At 39.0% G+C, this 19,802-nt stretch overlaps 1 protein-coding gene across 4 annotated transcripts in view; it reads right to left on the bottom strand.

Annotated features, from left to right (window-relative positions):
* The window catches only part of LOC110989480 (IQ domain-containing protein E-like), a 70,409-nt gene extending 50,955 nt beyond the window's left edge, over positions 1-19,454 (bottom strand). The window contains exons 1-4 of one of the 4 annotated variants that reach the window (XM_087138625.1): positions 19,313-19,454; positions 18,847-18,953; positions 7,514-7,661; positions 5,100-5,225 (exon numbers count right to left, since the gene is read on the bottom strand). In XM_087138625.1, the coding sequence (XP_086994751.1) occupies positions 5,100-5,225; positions 7,514-7,661; positions 18,847-18,876 (304 nt within the window). In that variant the 5' untranslated portion in view covers positions 18,877-18,953; positions 19,313-19,454. Of the gene's footprint in view, positions 1-5,099; positions 5,226-7,513; positions 7,662-18,846; positions 18,954-19,144; positions 19,287-19,312 lie in introns of those variants that run through there. The other 3 variants (XM_022253882.2, XM_087138623.1, XM_087138624.1) reach the window with 3 other exon arrangements.
* Positions 19,455-19,802: the final 348 nt, after the last annotated feature.

Below are 19,802 nucleotides of genomic sequence, written 5' to 3'. Positions count from 1 at the left end.
TTAAGAAATATGAGGCACTGACTTAAATAAATTTCTTCTCTATTTTGTTTATGGAGTCCTGATTTAGAGAAAACATATTAAGAGAATTGTAAATTGATTGCACATCTATCTTGTAGTAGAATGCATTTTAAAAAAGACACCCTTACTCATGGTAGTGCTAGTCTAGATTTTGCACTATACATGTATTAAATTAACATGAAGGGGTTTCATCTGGCTCACACTGAAACAGGAATTAAATTTTATTCAAGGGAATATTTTCCAACTTGTAAAAAATTGTACGTTTTCTTCAAAGCAAACTACAAACTCGTACATTCAAATAAAATGGAAAAAGATGTTTAATTTGAAACAATCTTAAAAGATGAACGAAGAGCCGCTTCTGGAAATTATTTTACTTCTTTTATATCAGTATTTAGCTACAAGTATTAGCAAGTAGAAAAATGTAAATGTTGTATTTATGTCTATTTAATAAACATCCTTGTAACGTCAATACTGTAAAATCTCCTTCCCACAACAACCATCAAACCATCCTGGTTAAAAAGAAAATCTTGCATTCAAAGAAAAAGCTCCTGATGACTTTTATATGTACTGTACATACATGTAATGGACACAGAGGATATGTGGTCTGGGAACAGTACCCACAAGTGGAAAGGTTTTGTGCATGTGGGTAATCCTAGAAATTTGGGGTCCATTTTTTTGTCATGTCCCTGCCACATTTGACATATTTTCTAATTTCCAAGAGTGATGAATTAATGCAAACTACAGAACATTATTGTGAAAGTTCATTAATGAGGAGCTTGAATCATTGCCAGCACTGGTGATTGTTTGTATCTTTGTGCTGTGATAAATATGTTGAATTCTGTTCTTTGTGTAAAATGTGGTGGTGTCTGCTGGATATGAGAAGAGACTTTGCAAATTTCAAGACGAGGGTTTCTCTATCTCAGTGACAATTAATCAACGCTGAAAATGTTCAATAAATCTTGATACCTGTATGTGGGAGTATTTGGGTAAGCAATGATGTGTAAGGCTCTCCTTTATACTCGTTCAAGAATCTGGACCTGAACATCCATAATTCTGGAGGACCATATAACCAAACCAAATTCCAAAAATGTGCAGATGTATAATTTGTAAATTACATGTAAGATAAGATCTGCAACAGCAACCTGATTTTTCTTCTATTTACTCTGAGTATAGAGTCATCATAATGCATTGGAAATAACCTGATCAACCTGCAGGTCCCACCTGAGGTTATTCTGTACAATAATCCCTAGAAGTTTTAAAGATTAACTTCAAGTGCAACCCATTAACTTCCAACCGCACAGGGGGGATGGGATTATGCAGTAAAAATATCTGCATAGTTTACATTTAAGAGGATTTAATTTCGTATCATTTAAACTGCACCAATTCATGAGTTAAATTTAAGTAAAATCAGGTACACTGCATTCTTTAAGTTCATGTGAATATAACAATTTGAATTCTCCATACTCTCTGATAGCGAAGAGCCTGATATCGATTTGAGAGAAAATTATAAATAGGAATAATTGCCAGGTTCACCCATAACTCAATAAATTTTGTGACAACAGTCGTATTGTTAAACACGATCCTTATCAAAGTCGACTGCACAGAGATTGATAAATTGCCACCTCTATCAAGCTTCCTATGCTATGCATCATGTCCTGTGTATCAATAAGCTACATGTATATGTAATGAAAAATTGAATTACCGTTACCTTTTAGATTACTGAATTGTTTGGGACCAATTATACATCTAAGTTGCTGATAATCCTTTCACTTACAGAATCCTCAAAATACAGTTAGGGAATCGCGCCAACTCATAATTTTTATATTAAAACTTCAAAATAGAAATAAAATTGCTGACTATTGCACTTACATGTACTTTCTACATACAAAGCTGTGCAGCTGTTACAGATCTTTGACATGATTTTTTTTTTCACTTTTAAATTCATGTTTTGTTAAGTTCAAACTTTATGTTACCCATAACAAATGTATATACAGTATGTGCTGGGCAGTCCCATACACTGCTATTTGTAAGCATTTTATTACCCAACATGAAGGAACTTGCATTGACAGTGTGGGTGAAGCACATGCAGCTACATGTACACTGTATGCCCACATGTTGCACTAGTTCCTTCGCTAAAAATTGTGGAAATGACATCGACGTGATGGGAGCCAGTGAACCCTACCATGCCTGCAGGCTACATGAAGTGAATTATTTGTACGATACAATGTACATGTATATTGTGAATCTCGGCAACCGGAACATGGTACAAGCTAAACTATGAGAAAGGTACATGTACACGTATCTGTGAGTTAGTTCACAGAATTACTGACTACAACATGCTTTTTCTGTTTTGACATATTTGTTTCAGTCTCAGTGCCTGTATTTTCAGCATTGAGTAAAGTGTGATTTTCTGTTGGACTGTCACCAAGTGGCAGCCAGTCAATGTGGCAATGAAAAAGCCTTTTGCAAGTTAACTTTGACCCAAATCTCTCAGTTACATAAGAGATGCCTTGCAACAATACACTGTTCTCAATGGATAAGAAGGGCACAAAGGACCAGTCCATTCCAGGGATGGTGGTCGCCATGCAAAAGCTTGCCCTGAACCACAAGGTACATGTATAGCAAGAGTGTCTTTAGTCTGGGGAATTCAAATTGTTATGTTTATGCGCAATCAGATAACTCAGTGCACCAGATTTTATTCAAATTTAACTCGCAAATGGCTTATTCCATTTGCATTGATGTACCATTGCACTTTGCAAAAATCCAATGTCAAACCTTGTTGGTCATTGTATCAGAAACCATTTCACCATGCATCTAAGAGGGGGTCTTTTTGAAACATTGCATAAAAAACAGTCATTGAGAGCACTGCAAACAAAGACAAACACATGTACATGATGTACATACAAACAATTGGAGAACTGAGGTTATGAAACTGGAATCTACTACCATCATTTCCTAGTTCCTGATTGCAAAACTTATTCAGTCTGACTGCAGATCAACTGATCCAAAGATTCAAGTGAAATGGAATTAATTAGTCCACCCTGTTTGAAGGACATACCATTACATGTATTTTCCAAATAAAGCTTTTAACATGGAACATGAAGGATCATCAAAAGTACCAATGCCACTTTCAATGGTTCTGGATCGGTTTAACCAGTTCGGGTCAAAACTTCCTCTTAATAAAAAAAATTAAGCTAATTCCATTTTTCAGCCAGAACCACCCAACATGCAGATTTTTTGCTAAAGTGTAAAAAATCTAGTTCATGTAAAAGAACAATGCATTAGCCAAGGAACAAACATACATGTATTTGATGCTGATGCCACACAAAATCAATTACATGCATGTGGATGGATACTTCAAATGCGCACGTACATGTACTTGCCTGCATGATTTGGACTCTGTAAATGCAGAAAAGAAAAAAGTGGCATAACTTTGAACCATGTGTGAGCCTTGTGCCACAAATTATTGCCGCAGCTGTGCAATATACATGTACACGTACTTATGTCCATTTCCATGGATAAGTTGCATAGCTGTGGCACATTTTAATATTATCAAATTTCTTGGATGAGGACAAAAACAGCTCTTAAAACAGTTGTTCCTTGCCAATATAACAACAGTCATCAGACAGGCATTGAATCACCTCCGCCCGCCATTTAAAAACATTTTCTCATCTTTTCTAGTCAGAACAGGAGAGAAAATCTAGCAATTCTCTCACAGCTAAACAGGTTTTTCATTACCTTCTACAACGAAGTTTTGTTTCTTATATAAGCCTTGTTAAGTTTAGCAGTGATAAGGCTTAACTGAACACCATGAGTTAGGTAAATCGTTCATTTTTGCTTTGTTCAGCACAACTTATGCCAACTTAAACGGACTGCATACATGTACATGTAAGTTACGCTTTGATTTGCTGATTAAGTCGCGGACTTCTAGTGTGTAAGTTTTGTGAAATTGGTCTTATGAGGCACATGTGGCATAAGTGGAGTTATGCAAATTTATAATACTCAAAATGCATTTTGATTCTATAGATGTTCGGAGCAAGAGTTTATATGACAGTAGACATGGTAGAACATGAAAACAATATTTTTTTACATCGTAAGTGGTGTACTGCCCTTTTCAAATTTTCTTTGATTTTGTAGCTCCCATGATTTTTGACAAACTGTTTAAAACATAATGTGGAGGTCAGAAATCTGGACAAAATTCCTTCCCAAATATTTCCTGGAAATGACATTTGTAGGCCTACAGTAAAAAGCTTACATTTTACTTTACACAACAGAACACATCTGAAAATATAGTACTGGAAAACAACACAGAACAATTGGACTTCATTTCAAGTGATCAAGAACTGGAACAAATTTAGAACAAGGGCAACAACTGTGCATTTTTACCAAAGGTATCCTGTGGTTAGTGGATAATTCCAAAGGTGTGAGCAACAAAATTCACAAACTTAAGCTGTCAAAAGATTTAAGTCACAGCTTCACTAGAGGGTTTGGGTTAAAAGTGCACCTTGACCATTGTACATGCGTTTTATTGCTCTGAGCAGCGTTTCAGGTCAAAATAATGGCACGGTATGAGTTAAGTATAAAGAACAACAATGCTAGATTTCAGAATTCAGAATCAATCTTCACTAAAGGATAAAAAGACAATGAATATGTTCATACCAGAAGACTACTTTAACATGATCTGGCAGTGTCCACTGACATAGCCATCTGATGACTTTGTCAATGCTTTCAAGGAACACGTTTACATGTTTCAACTTCCAAATCATGTTGTATGCACAATGTCCAGCAAGTCTGTGAAGGTTGACCAAGTAATGGACTTCAGCAGTCTCAGTAGTTCATAGCCTGTGGGTGTAACCAATCTTGCTCCATGGCAGAGCCTTGCAGAATTGCACAATATGGTGTTACAGTAAGAGGTATCACACAAATATTGCATAAATGATTCCTACATGTATGAAGTGTCAGTGTTTGTTGTGCTTTGGTATTTGTATGACTTCAGTTTAAGAATGTGCCAAAACATCTTGTTTTCGCCAAAAAGTTTTTCTTGCCCAAAATGGGTGATTAAACACAAAGAATCAACTCACTTCCTGTACCAAGGCGAAGGCTCTGCAACCACAACTCCCTGGAGGATTGTTGAGTACCACTGCAGGATACAGTCAAATGCTTGCCTCTGTGTTTTGATGATGATGGCCTCTGTTGGTATGGCGATTCTACATGTAGTCACAAATTGTAAAAGCGGACGTAAAGTAGAACAGTGAGCGGTACTTCAGTATCCCGATATTCACATTTACATGAACAATACTCTCCCACTGACTCATCTAATTTGCTTGAAACATTCTTTTAAATATTTTAACATACTTAAGCTTTAGCTCGAATAACCTTTAATGGTATTCTAGATAGACTCCAATATATCAAAAATTCAGCATCAAAAGTCAGAATTTTACGGGTACCTAAATTGCAGATACTAAGAGCTAACTGATTTTTCAAGGGCAAAAACTAAAAACATGAGTAATAATTAGCCTTCACACCAATTTGCAGCATTCCACTTTTACTAAAAATTAATTTGTCAGCCTTAAAAGATACCATTAAAACAAACAAGGAATTTGTGAGTACCAAAAAAGGTATAGACTTAAAATAAAGTGGTTAATTGGGTTGTGTTTGTCATCCAGAACAACTGATAAGAGCAAGCATGCTGCACAGAACTGAGCCTGTTCACTGTTGCCCGCAATCCAGCTTGTCGCGCTGATTTGACCCAGATACGACGCGTGGTCTTGGGCTGTTCAGTACTGGATTTTGGTGCCGGCCTAACAACTTGATTAATTAACTTGACTCTGGATGAATATTCAGGCATGCAACACTGCACAGCATCCATACGTTTCCATGGAGAACACCAACATTAGTGTCACGCTACTGTACATAAGAGACTCATCCATTTCATATCTATAGATTCATATATTTGATGAGTGCCACTTTCTTTTATATCTTGTACATGTATAGTATCCCTTTTAATATAATGCTTAAAGACAAAGTATACATAACTACTCATGAAAAAATCTATTAACTATCTTTTTGGTAAAAAAGCCATGCTTTTATGTTAAATCATCTTTTCAGAATAAAGTAAACACCCTCTTCAAAGAGCAAAACTGTTGTTGTTGCTAATAACATTCAACTGACTGATCAAACTGCCCCTAAAACAAATACATGTATTCATATAATCGGGACTCTTAGCCAATCATAGTGCTCTGTCCAATTTTGGTAGCAAGCCCTGTATGTGGTGCACAGAAGTGCTTGTGGATTGTTCAAGTCAGTAATGGGACACCGCCAAACTGGCATAATTGGGGAGTGAGGTTGCACTGACCGTTCATGTGTGTTATTAAACTGCACCGCATATGCATCGCGAGGAAGGTGGACTATATCCAGCCAATTACCAACTTGATTTCAAGTCTAAAAAAGGTACAGCACCGAGGCAGTCAGAGGCTACCGGTACATGTACCGATACATGTACAATGAGAGAAATATTACAGATATCAAGCCGATAAGTTACTTTCTTTCATGTGGTACATGTAGGTAAAGACGTTTCAAGAATTTTTTTTCAGGCAAATTTTAATCAAGTCACATGGAAGATGCCCTGACAGAATGATCTCACACGCAGAATGTACAGTAACAGAATTTGGATTAAGAGTTTGTATCGATTTTCACATTATGCAAAAAGAAGGCAAGAAAAATTTGCTCATCAATATGGCATATTGCTTGATGTAGGCAGAAACACCAAACTTGATCATTTACATGTACCTCAAGATATATGGAAACATCTGATGCACCTTCAGGTTAACAGGTGACCCTCCCCCATAAGGTATTCACGGCAGGGTGAGAAAACAACGGCAAATTCAGGTGTGCTCAGTTGAACAGCATTTAAGTAACCTTCCACTGAGAAAATGGAGTCTGTTTGGCAAATCTGGGAATCTTGTCTCCCCCCTCCCTCTAATCCAACCTGAATGCCAAGTCCATGTGGAAAAAGGCTACTGTGTTGGACATATGACGGATATGTTTTAAATATGTCCACTTTTATCATCATAATTATTATTATTATTCCAAAGACACCATCTATGCCTTGATCTACAGGTACACTGTACCTGACCAAAAGCATTCCCTCACCAGCAAAGACAACAGGCTGATTGAGAATTATTGAATCAGGCTCAAGCACATGCCTGGTGCACACATGAAAATTGTAAGTAGTGTACAAGCACATTGGAACAGAATTTGGCCAACAATCAATTTTAACAAACACACCTCTTACACGTACTAGTAGCTACCAGCTACCAAATTTCATAAACGCGTGTTCCAAGTGAGTGTATTTCCAAATAAACAAAACTATTGATATGATAACGATAACCTACCGGTACATGCCCAAGACATTACAGCTATGCTTTCCATGCTGAGAAAGGGGTTAAAAGATTACTTCCCGAGTCACATTATGGTAGCTTTTCATAACACTTACGTGGTTTTTTGGATCCTGCCTTCCTTGGTGTGCCCCTTGGGGCACTCTTAGGGCGCACTGACAGTGGGCTTACACCTGATTCCCTTGATTCTACCCACAGTTCCTCTTCAGAAAGATCAGAAAAGGAATCCTCTGTATAAAATGATTCCTTGTCCAGAAAAATAAACAAAAAAACCATTAAGAATTTTTAATAGGTAATTACAACATACTTAAATAAAATTAAAATTGGGCACTATGAATTCTGTTTTTTGCATGTTTAAGAACCAGTTTTCTCTCAACCTTCTCAAAGCCCAATTATCGCAAAATTTTGAAAGTATTTTGTTCGAAAAGTTCTAACAGGCTTTGTGAAAATTGTCTATTATATGTATTTTGTATAGACAGCCAAAGTTTGCAGAAAGTTCATTCCTGTCTAGTAACAGGTGTCATCTCAAAGTGCCTCCCTCCACCTGCAATAAAAGGATTTAAAAAAAACATGACCAAGACATGGCAAGGAGTACCAGTCAGTCTTTCATTAGTCATTTTTTATTTAAACAGTAGTCAATGTAGAAGTGTGAACACTAAACAATATGAGCAAAGTGTCTGTCACAGCATCAGGAGTAAGGGACTAATGAACTATGTATCAGTTGTCATTCTTTGCTAGCATGGTGAACAATGAGGGTCAAATAAATGATTTTAAAGATTAACAATTTTGGGGTTGAAGACTCTTTACATGTATGTTTGTAGAGGCTTAACCCAGGTTGGACAATGTCTACATTACATTGCGACTAACGTCCAGGGTATGAAAGTCCTCCTACTATGCAAAATTTTTTTCAACAGTTTTTCTCGCATTTTTACCTGACAAAGACAGCTCAAAATGTTGTTCACAAGTGTTTATATCCTGAATTCCATAAATGCTGAGTTAAAATTACTAAATATGCCCGCAAACAACTTATTTTGCAGGAAATTCTGCAAAACTCCACGCTTCCCATCACAATCGTTAACGACCTACATGTACGTTCGTGTGGTAGTATGCATTTGCACATGAGTGAAATGGCCTCCAAGCCCAGCCCACATTCTGTCAGTTATGCATTTGTCTGAAGCTACATGTAGGTCTTCACTCCATTACAAATACATGTACATGGAGACGTGCAGACAATCGACCTACATGTACACGTAGCCGTATCTTTGGAAGCCCATTCGGACACAGCCTTATCTGTGACTTCTTCACGCCCACAGCTCTTCCACGCATGCATAAGGGCACTCGGTTCCTATGCATTTCGTGCATGTGTGAGTATGCGTGCTAGATGAACGTGTATATAGATCTTTAACGAATTGCAGTGGGAAGTATGGAGTTTGGCAGAATTTCCTTCGTACCTTAAATGTATCTTTACAATACATGTACATACTGTTCAACCTTTGTGAATAATTTTAATGCCATGAAATTATTCAAAATTCAAAACTGGTGGAGTCCAGAAATGGGAAAACTTCAGCAGAGTGTACCCTATTAATGTGGTGGTGCAGTTAATAAATATGAGGAAATCTCACATATAAGAATTTCTTTGAAGATGATAAATTCTGATTATTACCAACACTCACATACATGTTCAAGTACCAAACTACAATTTTATGAGAAAATTATTTTCTTATTTTGGGTGCATTTTTAAAAAGTTGTGCACTTGAAAAAAGTCTGAAAATCAGGCCAAAATAGAATTTCACAGGAACTGTGTTGTGGGTACCAATTCAGGATCTACATGTATCAGGTTTGGGACTCAGGCTAACTCTAGTGATGTTACTAGATTGTATCGCTACATCTATCACTTGATCAAGCAAGGAAGATATCATTTTTCAGATATCATTTTGACAGCTGTCAGATGACCTCAATCTTTTCACTTGTCTAAATCTTCTGGGTCATTTCATGTCAAATCACCCAGAAAGCAAACAAAGATGTGGAGTACAGTTGATACAAGTATTTTGTAAGAGCTTGTTGGGTTGTAATTTTCACTGAAGTTCATCTCCAGGTACCAGTAACTTAATCCACGAGGTTTAGTTCAAGGTCAAAGTATTGGTCAAAAGGTCCTAAATTCAAATTGTTTTTACATAAAATATAATGGGAAATTTCTTTGGATTCTTTACACTATCACCTCTCTGAAGATACCAGCATCAACAAATTTAGCTAATTGAAAGGGGACAGAGTCATTTAAAAAATCATAGTTAAGCTTATTTTTGACCTAAATTGGCCAAAACTTGGTCCAACCGCGCTAAAACTTGAAATGTCAGCTTTTTCATCCAAAATTACCTCTTATACCTAAATGAATCACTGGGTGATTTGACATGGAATGACCCTTTCCATTAAAGTGCATCACTGAGATTTCTCCACTAATCTTCCCAGGTAGTGTTGAATTTTGTACCATCATGTAATATCGTTGCAGTATCGTGAAATTTGAGTTCAAAATATATGTATTCCAAGCAAGGTGACAAAAGGTGAAAAATTGAGATAGGGCCTAACTAGGGACTGCCCATGTACATGTACATTGTATCTGTACATGTACATGTACAATGAGTCTAGAAATGGCTCTAAACTCCTCCAATGATTTTCACCCCAACTTCGTCAACATGGAAGAAACATATCTTTTCCATCAAAAATCTCTACACACAAATCTAGCTGCTCTCTGCTGAACTGCTTCCTGTTTGTTATTGCGATCTTGACGGCACATGTATGGGTCCTTGTTGCTGGTGCAGTATTCTAGTTTAGTTCTAACCAAGGTTTTATGAGCAGTCTCTTTCACCTTAGCTGAGCAGCTGCAAAGATTTCTACAAAGTAATCTGAGTATCTCATTTGTCTTTGAAGTGGCATTACTTGTGCATGTATGTGATACAGAACCTGACATATGTGCACTGTGTGATGTATGCAAAGTACATGTAAGTGATGTGTTTGGATCATTTTCGTCAGGAAGATGAGAGGGTAGTGACAAAACTCCAATTTTTTTTTGGAAAGAGTCAGTCCCATGGTCTTAAATAAAACCATGCATTGCTACATGTAAATATAGGTCATCAGATAAAGAGATGCACATCAGCTTAGAGGGCATGGGGGGAAATTTGATTCAAAAACTGGATTTTTTAAACATACATTAAATGTACCTGATTTGACATTCACTGGGCTGCATAAAAAAACTATAGCATTAAGAACCCAAAAAAGTCCTGGGGTGGAAAGTCACAAAGGGTAGTGGCTTGCAGCTCTACATTAGTTCAGCTTCTACCCTTTTGCAAGATTAAAATGACACAAAACTTAGGGGGTCCCCTTCATCTGCCAACAGGATTTCGAGTTGGAGAGTGAATTAATCTTTCTTTCAGTAAATCCAGAGTACTTACAGAACTCCAAGTCGCTACTCTGTGTGACTTGAGGGTTTTGACTTGTAATGGTTCGTAATGCTATGAACTTCTAAATGCAGCCCCAGCAATGTCCCTTGTTTGCAGGTCAAAATTGTAATTTCTCAATCAAGTCTCTCCCCCCCCCAAAAGCCATCAAAATTACATATACATGCAAGTCATAACTCTTTAAAACCCATGGGGTATAGATTTTGGACCGTGTAACCTTTGGCCATTCACAAGATGCTTCACACACTGCACATATATGCATAAGTGTATGTAACATCATGAAAACCCGATATCAGGTTGAACGTTTTGAAAGCAGGGGAGTACAGTGTATGGTAGGGCAAAGGCTCCACGTCATGTATGTCGTGCTGTAGAGCTGTTCACACACTTGTAAATGGGTGTGACAAAGCTCAGATACTAGATGTTCACGATGCTGCACATGTGCAAACCCCCTTACACATTTCTAGCCCCCTAAACTGTCGCCCATTTTAAACCTGAGTGCTAATCAAAATCGGTCTAATTACTGTCAACACACAATCAACACCTCTAAAACACTTTCAAAATTAAAAGAAGCAGCATTTGACAGTGAATTTTTTTTAACCAAGACAAACTGGCTTAACTACAAAAGGTCAGACTCTTGAAAATTGCCAGTTTTAGTTCACAAACGTTGCCTCCTCTGAACAGCTACAAAGTTGGCAGCCATGTTGCTCAGACCATACCATTACACCAAAGGGGTAATATATAACAAAATAATCAACATAACTTGCATTGGATGGGGAATTTACCTGTTTCCCCCACAAGTCTCTCATGTGTTTTCGCTTATTTCTGTAATCATTTATTCACACCTTGAAGATGAAAAATTAAAATGTGCCCATAGCTTTATTTCTGTAACATTTCTGCCATACAGTACTCCTATTTGTATTACCCACATACCCATACCAAAATGGTACAGTCCAAGTTCTGTCAGAAGGCAAAATGGCAGGAAATGACTATGCTGCTTAGAGACAATTTTTTTCATGTGACATACATGTACTCCATTTTCAAACCACTGAGAATTGTTGTTTAGCCCAAATATATGTCAATAGTTCTCTTCAGCTCTTTAGCTGATTGTATACAGCATTTTGGCCAAGTGAAGATGGTGTGTCAACCCTAACTGCCCAAAACCTGCCATACTCCAACGGCAGGTTTTGTGAGGTTTTGGCAGGTTTGGTACCGTACCTGAGGAACTTGTTGTTGAATTTTGTGAGACTTGGGATGAAAGGCCCAGGGAGAGGGTGTTGGATTCTGTGTGAGTTGGGACACACAGGGTTCATTGTGTGCAGTGTCTGGCTTGCTGTACCAATTGTTGGACTATGCTTGATTTTGTCAGGTTTGGTACTGTTCAGTGCAAGTCATCCTATACTGCATAGACCCATCCATACCATATCACTCAAACTCCAACGGGCTCATTCTGTTGGAGTTTATCAGGTTTGGTACACTACCCTGCATGTACAAGTACATAGACAAGTACATGAACCTGTTGGATTTTGTGAGGTTCAGTATGCTTTCTAGTGCAGCAGCCTAGGGGGTTAGGGTTAATGTTTCTATCATGTGTTTACGGTGATTAGTAAGGCCCATTCAAAATTAAATAAAATTGGAGGCGTCCACAGGCCAAGGCCTATCAATATGGAACTCTTTCCTTGCATTTTGAGCCTGAAATTTGAATACCCCCAGATCTGTTGAGTTCAATTGTTCAACATTTGTGGGAGCATAGCAGCAATGGAACCCCACAGTTCTGGGGGTTAAATTTGCAGTGTGAAGTTAGTAACAACTTACATGTGCTTATTCCTCATTTGACATTCGACATTCAATGTTGAACAAGTAACTGTTTGATATTCAATTTTGATTATTGACATTGGATGACTGCTGAGGATGTACATGTAAATCCTACAAACAATGGGTGCAAGGGACAAAAGACAAACTGCACCACCTACATTTGAGGGCACAAGTTTGATCAAAAAAAAAAACATACCCGGGTTGCAAGGAGTCGTCGCTGATTGAGGAGAACAAAGAGATTGACTCAATGTAATCTCCAGGAAGGGCATGGGGTTTGGGTATTCTATGGGGTGATGCGGACATCCGGCACTCTTCCAAAATGACAGGTAGCAACCACACCGCACACAGTTACTATGACAACGTATGCGTGCACCAGCCAGTCAAAGAATTGGGTTACACAATCTTTTCTTTGTTCAGCACACATGTACGTGAGCACTTGTTGCAGTTATTTTCATCGGCTCAGTCTGGTTGCTATCCAGCATTTTGCAAGAGTCACAGATGTCTGCGCCGCGCCACAGAATACCCAAACCCGTGCCCCACCTAGACATTAAAACCATATCTGATCTCACTGTTCTCAATGCAAAACTTCCAGATGTCTGTGCCACCCCATTTTGATTTGAAAAAGTGTGATGTGATGCATTCACTTTCCTGTCTCGTTTGCAAAGAACTCCAACAATAAGGATTTAGTCAAAGCCATTTTGACCCTGGAAAAGTGTGTTGCCCTGATTAAAATGGAGGCAGCTAAAGTGTAAAAAACATTTCAGAAATAAGTTTAGACCCACGGCATGGGCTTGATGTATATTTCAATTGACTGAAATAGTTTCGATGAAAACAGCAGATATACATGTATATAGGGCCATGTAAAAAAAAATTGGTGATCATCCCCGCCTGACCCTCCTAAATGCCTCCGACCCATTCCCCCCCATGGGAGATGGGGAACTGCTGAAAAATTACACGAGAAACGATCCCAAGCTTACCCCTCAGTCTGAGACCACATGTAGTTCAGAGGCTGTTCCATTTACTGGACACGCTAGGAAAGGGCAAAGCTCCATTCAATTTAAGAAAAGTGTAGTAAAACGAACAGCACTACTGATTAATCACACACTGCCTCATCCAAATTATTAGCTGCGGCTGCGGCTGCATGCACAAACAAACGGAAAATTAAGCAGCAGGATTGGTAGTGGCTACCATACCGGTAGGTACAGTGCCTGCATAATTTCAGGCAAAAGCCAATGAATTTTGACATGGCCTAGTTCTCTGAACAAACGACTGTGGGAACATGCTTCCCTCTTCCACATGCCAACAGCGTGTACTGACATCAGTTTTGAGTCGGTTGCAAAAAATCACAGCTAAAGTATTTAAAAATTTCTAGAAACTAGGCCTACTAGAAGTCTCTTTCTTGTGCAGAACTTTTGCATGTTTTGAGACCGGCCAAAGCAAACTTTTCCTCCATGCTTGAAGCTGAAGTTGAATGATAGGCTAGGCAGATTACTTGATCATGGAATTACACCTTCTCTACCAAATTGTCCCGTCAAAAAGCTGTCCTACTGCAACCGCTCTCCTTCAAAATTGTCAAAGATGGTTTTTAGAACAAGAAGGGCACATTTTTACAAAAAATCAGACGTTTTAGTTTAACACACTAACCACTCATTTTTCACGTGATAACATGAACACGGCACCTACGTGTGTCCATTTAAATGCTTCATTCATGTACACCAACATGTACATGTACAGTACTGTGCATAAACAATTCTTGGCTTGCAGCACTCAATCTTGGTATATCGGCTGGACCCATTGCACACGTGAATGAGGTGGGACATCACAACCGCTGCCTACTGTGTGCATGTGAAGTGCATTACTGTGCAATGAACGCAAGGTATTCACACCCCATTTCTGAAAATGGTTGAGCCGATATAGGCCTACTGCCCACGAGCATCGTGTACAATTTTATTACATGTACCTGTAACCAAGTGCATGTCATCACATGGAAAACGAGCTATTGATGTGTGCAATGTCAGAATTGTGCCACGTAAAAAGAAGTAGCTCAACAGGTCCGAAGTGAGCCTTGTGTTCAATTTTTAAAATGCAGTCCAACCTTGTTAACAAAAGAACTGTTAAAACAAGATTCGGCTAACATATTAAGGAAATGTTTAGGTCCCATTTCTTTGTTTTTACTGGTTTTTTTTTTACAAGTACTAAAGTAAATACAAGGTTCCTTTATAATAAGGTAATAGACAAAGTCCCAAGGACCTCTTTATAACAGGGTTCAACTATACTAGTAAAAGTATCTTCTTAACTTGTCGCGAGATGTTTTTAGTCAGTGTTAGTAGCACTGAATTTTGAGTCTCCAGAACCAAACTCGAAGCAATCATCCTGGCCCAAGTGCACAGACAATTCAGACTTAACCCCTTAACGACAGGAATTTCTTTTCGAAAGCCGACTCCAGCCTCCCTTGGCCATGAAGGCCACCTGCCAAACCGCAAATTCTCGGTTGGTGGCCCTTCGCCTCATGCAAAGCTCCTCAAAGCCAAACAAGGAGTTGGTGAGGATAATCCTCCTGTTTGCTAACAAGTATTTCACCGCAGCAAAATACTTCACAAATCAAGTATTTTCTCAACACGGAAACACTTCACAGGCTCAAAGCATTGAAACTGGTCTCATCAGACTCGCAATGTTCCAACTCTACTTCTCAACACACTTTCAGGGTTTTTATACTCTACAAATCTACTATATTAACCACTTGCTGCTGGGTGGATTTTTCTTGAGCAAGGCAAGATGCCAGGTCATTTTCAAGATTTTCAGTTTTCAAATTCTTCAAAAATTCATCATTTCATTTAATGGCCGTTTATACCAAAATGAAGGACTCTTTGGGCACTATTCTAAAGCTGACAGGTAAAATTCATTGACTCCTGAATATTTCAGCCAGGCCGGTAGCCTTGGAAAAAGAGCCCAGATCGTACGCTGTTATGTAAGATTCTTTTGTTCCTGAAACCAACAAAGTGCACTACTGACCTCTTTTCAATAGGGGCCAGATTAGCGTGCAGCAGTGCTGTGTGGCTCATCGCTGCAGAGCTTTTGTCCCCGGTAGTAATCCACTCACTCTAAATGCCTCAAACCGTGGTATACTGTTTCAAAACATGGCTGGATTATCTCCACTACTGAGAACAAAAAATGTCCGTAATGCCCAGCAGCTCAGTCTTTTGTGCTGAGCACGGTCTTTTGTTACAAGGCCCAACTCTTTTGTCCCTGGTCCGGGCTCCCTGGCTCTGCATATAAAGCCTATGCACTCGAAAACGGGTCCCCTGGCAGGTAGTGGTTAACATAGTTACTGAATAGAAGTCACAAGTAAATTATACTGATGGATTTAAATTTGTTTCCTTTGATATTGTTTCATTGTTCACAAATGTACCTATCACTAAGGCTATAGACATAATCCTTCATCAAGTCTATGACAAAAACCTGATATCCACTGATTTAAAGAAGAACACCCTCCGCAAGCTACTGAGGGACACTTGCACCAAAACCGTATTCTCATGTAATAATGAATTGTACCAACAGACTGATGGCATTTCCATGGGATCACCACTAGGACCAGTCTTAGCCAATATATTTATGACCGAACTAGAGGAAACAATTATCCCTAAGCTTGAAGATGAAGGTATTATCAAGTTTTACACATGCTTTGTTGATGACACACTTATCCTTGCTAAGCCTGTAAACTTTGACAGAATCCTGAAAGCACTGAATTCATTTCATCGGAATTAACAATTTACATTTGAATCATTTGAAGGAACTAGCACTGTTCATTTTCTTGATCTTGAATTTAACTCCTGTGAAATGGGCATTTATCGTAAGAAAACACACACTGGGCAGTATGTTCACTTTGATAGCTTCATCCCCTGGAAGCAAAAAATCTCCTGGATACGTAGTTTATTTTCTAGAGCCCATAAGATCTGCACTCCTGGACCTCGTCTTCAACATGAACTGAACACACTTAAGCCGTACATGTCCTGGAATGGGTTTCCGCTGCATACAGTCAACCGCATCTTTAAGAAACTACACCAAAACCTGTCTAAAGCCGATTCACCCCAAATAAATGAGGATGCGGACATAGCCAAAATCTGGTTATGGCTACCTTTCACTGGAAAGGTAGGCCAAAACATAGTCCATAGATACATCAACAAGATTAATCAACACCTCACTAAGAATGTCAAAATCATAATTATTTGGAAATCTAAGAAAGTGATGAATATGCTGCCAACTAAGGACCTGACTCCCAAAGAGTACTATAGTTCTGTTGTATATCACTTAAAATGTCCAGGTTGCAACAACGATTACATTGGTAAAACTGACAGATGTCTAACCAACAGAATCAAGGAACATTCAACCGGGCCCAACAGTGTAATTTTTGACCATATATCATCATGTGAAGGCTTTCACCACATCCTGGGGCTACTTAATCTTCCTATTCTTCTGGATACGGGCAAACAAGACAATTTTCAATTTTCCACCTACCAGTCATTGATACTTAGCAACACTAGCGTTATTGATTATTCTACACATTGGCTGGAATTGTTATTTAAGGAAGCTTTAGCCATCAGTCCCTACAAGCCATCTCTAAACACTGGATTAAGGGCCTCCAAAGAGCTTGCTTTGTTTGGCTAACTCTGTTTATTTCCATTTATGGGATGATTCACCTCACTTCTCCTTTGTTACATGTACCTTACTGCTGGCCTCCTAACACCTTGTTACCACTGGTTTATAAGATGATGCTGTCTGTGAGCCATTCAATTCTTTGTTTACTGTTTAGACTCTCTGATTGGCCAATTACTCCCCCTCTGACTCATGTTATAAGGTTACAACTGCATGGTTTATCTCATTCCTGAAGATGTTCTGAATAAAGAACGAAATATTGAATCAAACATGGCTTTCATTAGTCTTTATGGAGTCTGCATAATATTGAGTTATTTTCCCACTTTTGGCACACTTTTTCACAATTTGTGAAATGAAAAGGAATTCCCTGGGACATGTGGGAAGAGAAAAAATGTGAAAATTTTTTCCCATTTTGGTGTTAACTTTCATCGCGATGTACTGTACATGTACGTGTACAATGTAAATAAGTACCTCCAGAACAGATAGCCACGTACAAACTCGCATACACACAGTTTGGCTGTTTCAATTAAGCCAACTTACTCAGCCATCACAGCTGTTTGTACAGCCAAATGTCATACATGCCTAAATGAAGTTAGATGTCTGATGAGGAGGCTTATCAAAGTTATGTCTTCATTAAAATGGTGAAATTCCCGAGTATTTTGCCTATCCACACTACTGAAAATCAGCAGCATGTAATCTCAATCACTTCAATCTCAATCTCAGCTTGACCAAAGGCAACACTCTTATCTGCCTATAGACCTTTTCCTTCTTGCTTTCCTGTTACCCACAGATGAAAACCACACTGTGTCCTGAACTTGGTCAATGTTATGAAACAGTTACTTGCTCGATGGTTACCCCAGAACTGTGCGCCATGTACAGGCCGTTGCAGTGTGAACGATGTCTGTTGAGCAAGTGCCATCTCGCACATGGCTCGCGGCGATCTTCGGTGCAACGCGGGCTCACATGCACTCAGATCCAATGGCTGTTGCTTGTTGTTCATGTTATTTGGGCGTAAATAATGAGGAACCCTATGATTGATCAATGTGACCCCCATAACTGATGCGGGTTGAGCGTGGAGGCCATTTTGTGCATGCCCAAAATGCGTACTACTAGACGAACAGGTTGTTCACGAATCTCGACGGAAATCGTGGAGTTTCCCAAAATTTCCTGCAAAATATGTTGTCCACGGGCGTACTTAGTAATTTTAACACAGCATTTATGGAATTTAGGATACAAAGCACTTGTGAACCATATTTGAGCTGTCTGCGCCTGGTAAAAATGTGATAGAAAAAGTTGAAAAAGATTTTGCATTGTAGGACTTTTATACCCGTAACCCTGGGCGTCAGTTGTAGTGTAAAAGAAGACAACGTCCAACCTGGGCTAGGCCTACTTACATGTACATGTACTCAACATTACACTGAATGTCAAACTGACATTGACATGAATAACAATTATTTGAACCAGAAACAACTAGGCCTAACTTCACATTTACAAAATTTAAATGGAAAACCTACCTCGAGATCAACGTCTTCAATAGTGGGCATTTTACTCACACTAGTCTGTCTTCTGCTGCCTTTCGTGTTGTAGACTTGGAAACAACGAACTTCTGAACTTCAGGCTCCTGCATTTACATCATACATTTCATAATTAAACTTAAAATATAGATGCAAAACAAACGACTGCATGCATGGTGCCGCTTAGACGCATAAACAGGGCCCTACGCATACTCCGTTGTCGATATACTATATGTATATCGACACAGGAGTAGACCTTAGCCCCTTCGTAAGACCCTTTTTACGGCCGTCCGGGTACCGGTTTGAGGCACGCCAACTCGCGTGACTTTGCCAAGGCCCGGCCAAAAGCATGCAAGGCGAGCAAGTACAGTGCAGGGCATGACATTTCCAGGATTGCCACCGAATTTCTCCTATTGAAAACAACAGCCAAGTTCTCTTGCCCTGATGTAATCTACGTGAAACTTACACAGATTATCTAAAGTCTCGCGGAAAATTGGAATTTGTTTACTAACTGCGAAGCAACAAAGAACAGGCAAGACAGGGTTACTGATTGGAATTTGGCCAAGCCATAGACAAATGGCGCCCTCTGTTGACCATCTTGTGACCGCAAGCATGTCGTCTGGATACCACACCCGCCTGATTCTGACTACTCTGCGGTTGCACAACACTAAATACGCACCCGAATGCTTCTGCGCGCGAGCTCATTATTATTTTGTGATCCCAAGAGATTTTTATGATAAGACAGATTTTGCACTTTTTCTATGGGCGCCCATTTGGTGTTGTGCAACCATAGAAAACAGTACAAAATCGGACCGAAATAGCGCCGCCTGTAGACTCTCGTGAAGAGGTTGGCCCCCTTTTTTTTCACTGGAAATTCAAGATTATTGCTAGAAGATCACTTTTCGTTTTAATTTTATGGGGGTTAGCAACGTGAATTTTGTTTTATTTGCCTTTTC

The sequence above is a fragment of the Acanthaster planci genome, linkage group LG07, assembly GCF_054643075.1.
Source record: "Acanthaster planci isolate LZ-2023a linkage group LG07, COTS_SCS, whole genome shotgun sequence".
In the NCBI taxonomy this organism is placed as follows: Eukaryota; Metazoa; Echinodermata; class Asteroidea; order Valvatida; family Acanthasteridae; genus Acanthaster; species Acanthaster planci.
The sequence above is the reverse complement of the archived record's forward strand: the minus strand, read 5'-3'. Positions and strand labels throughout refer to the sequence as shown.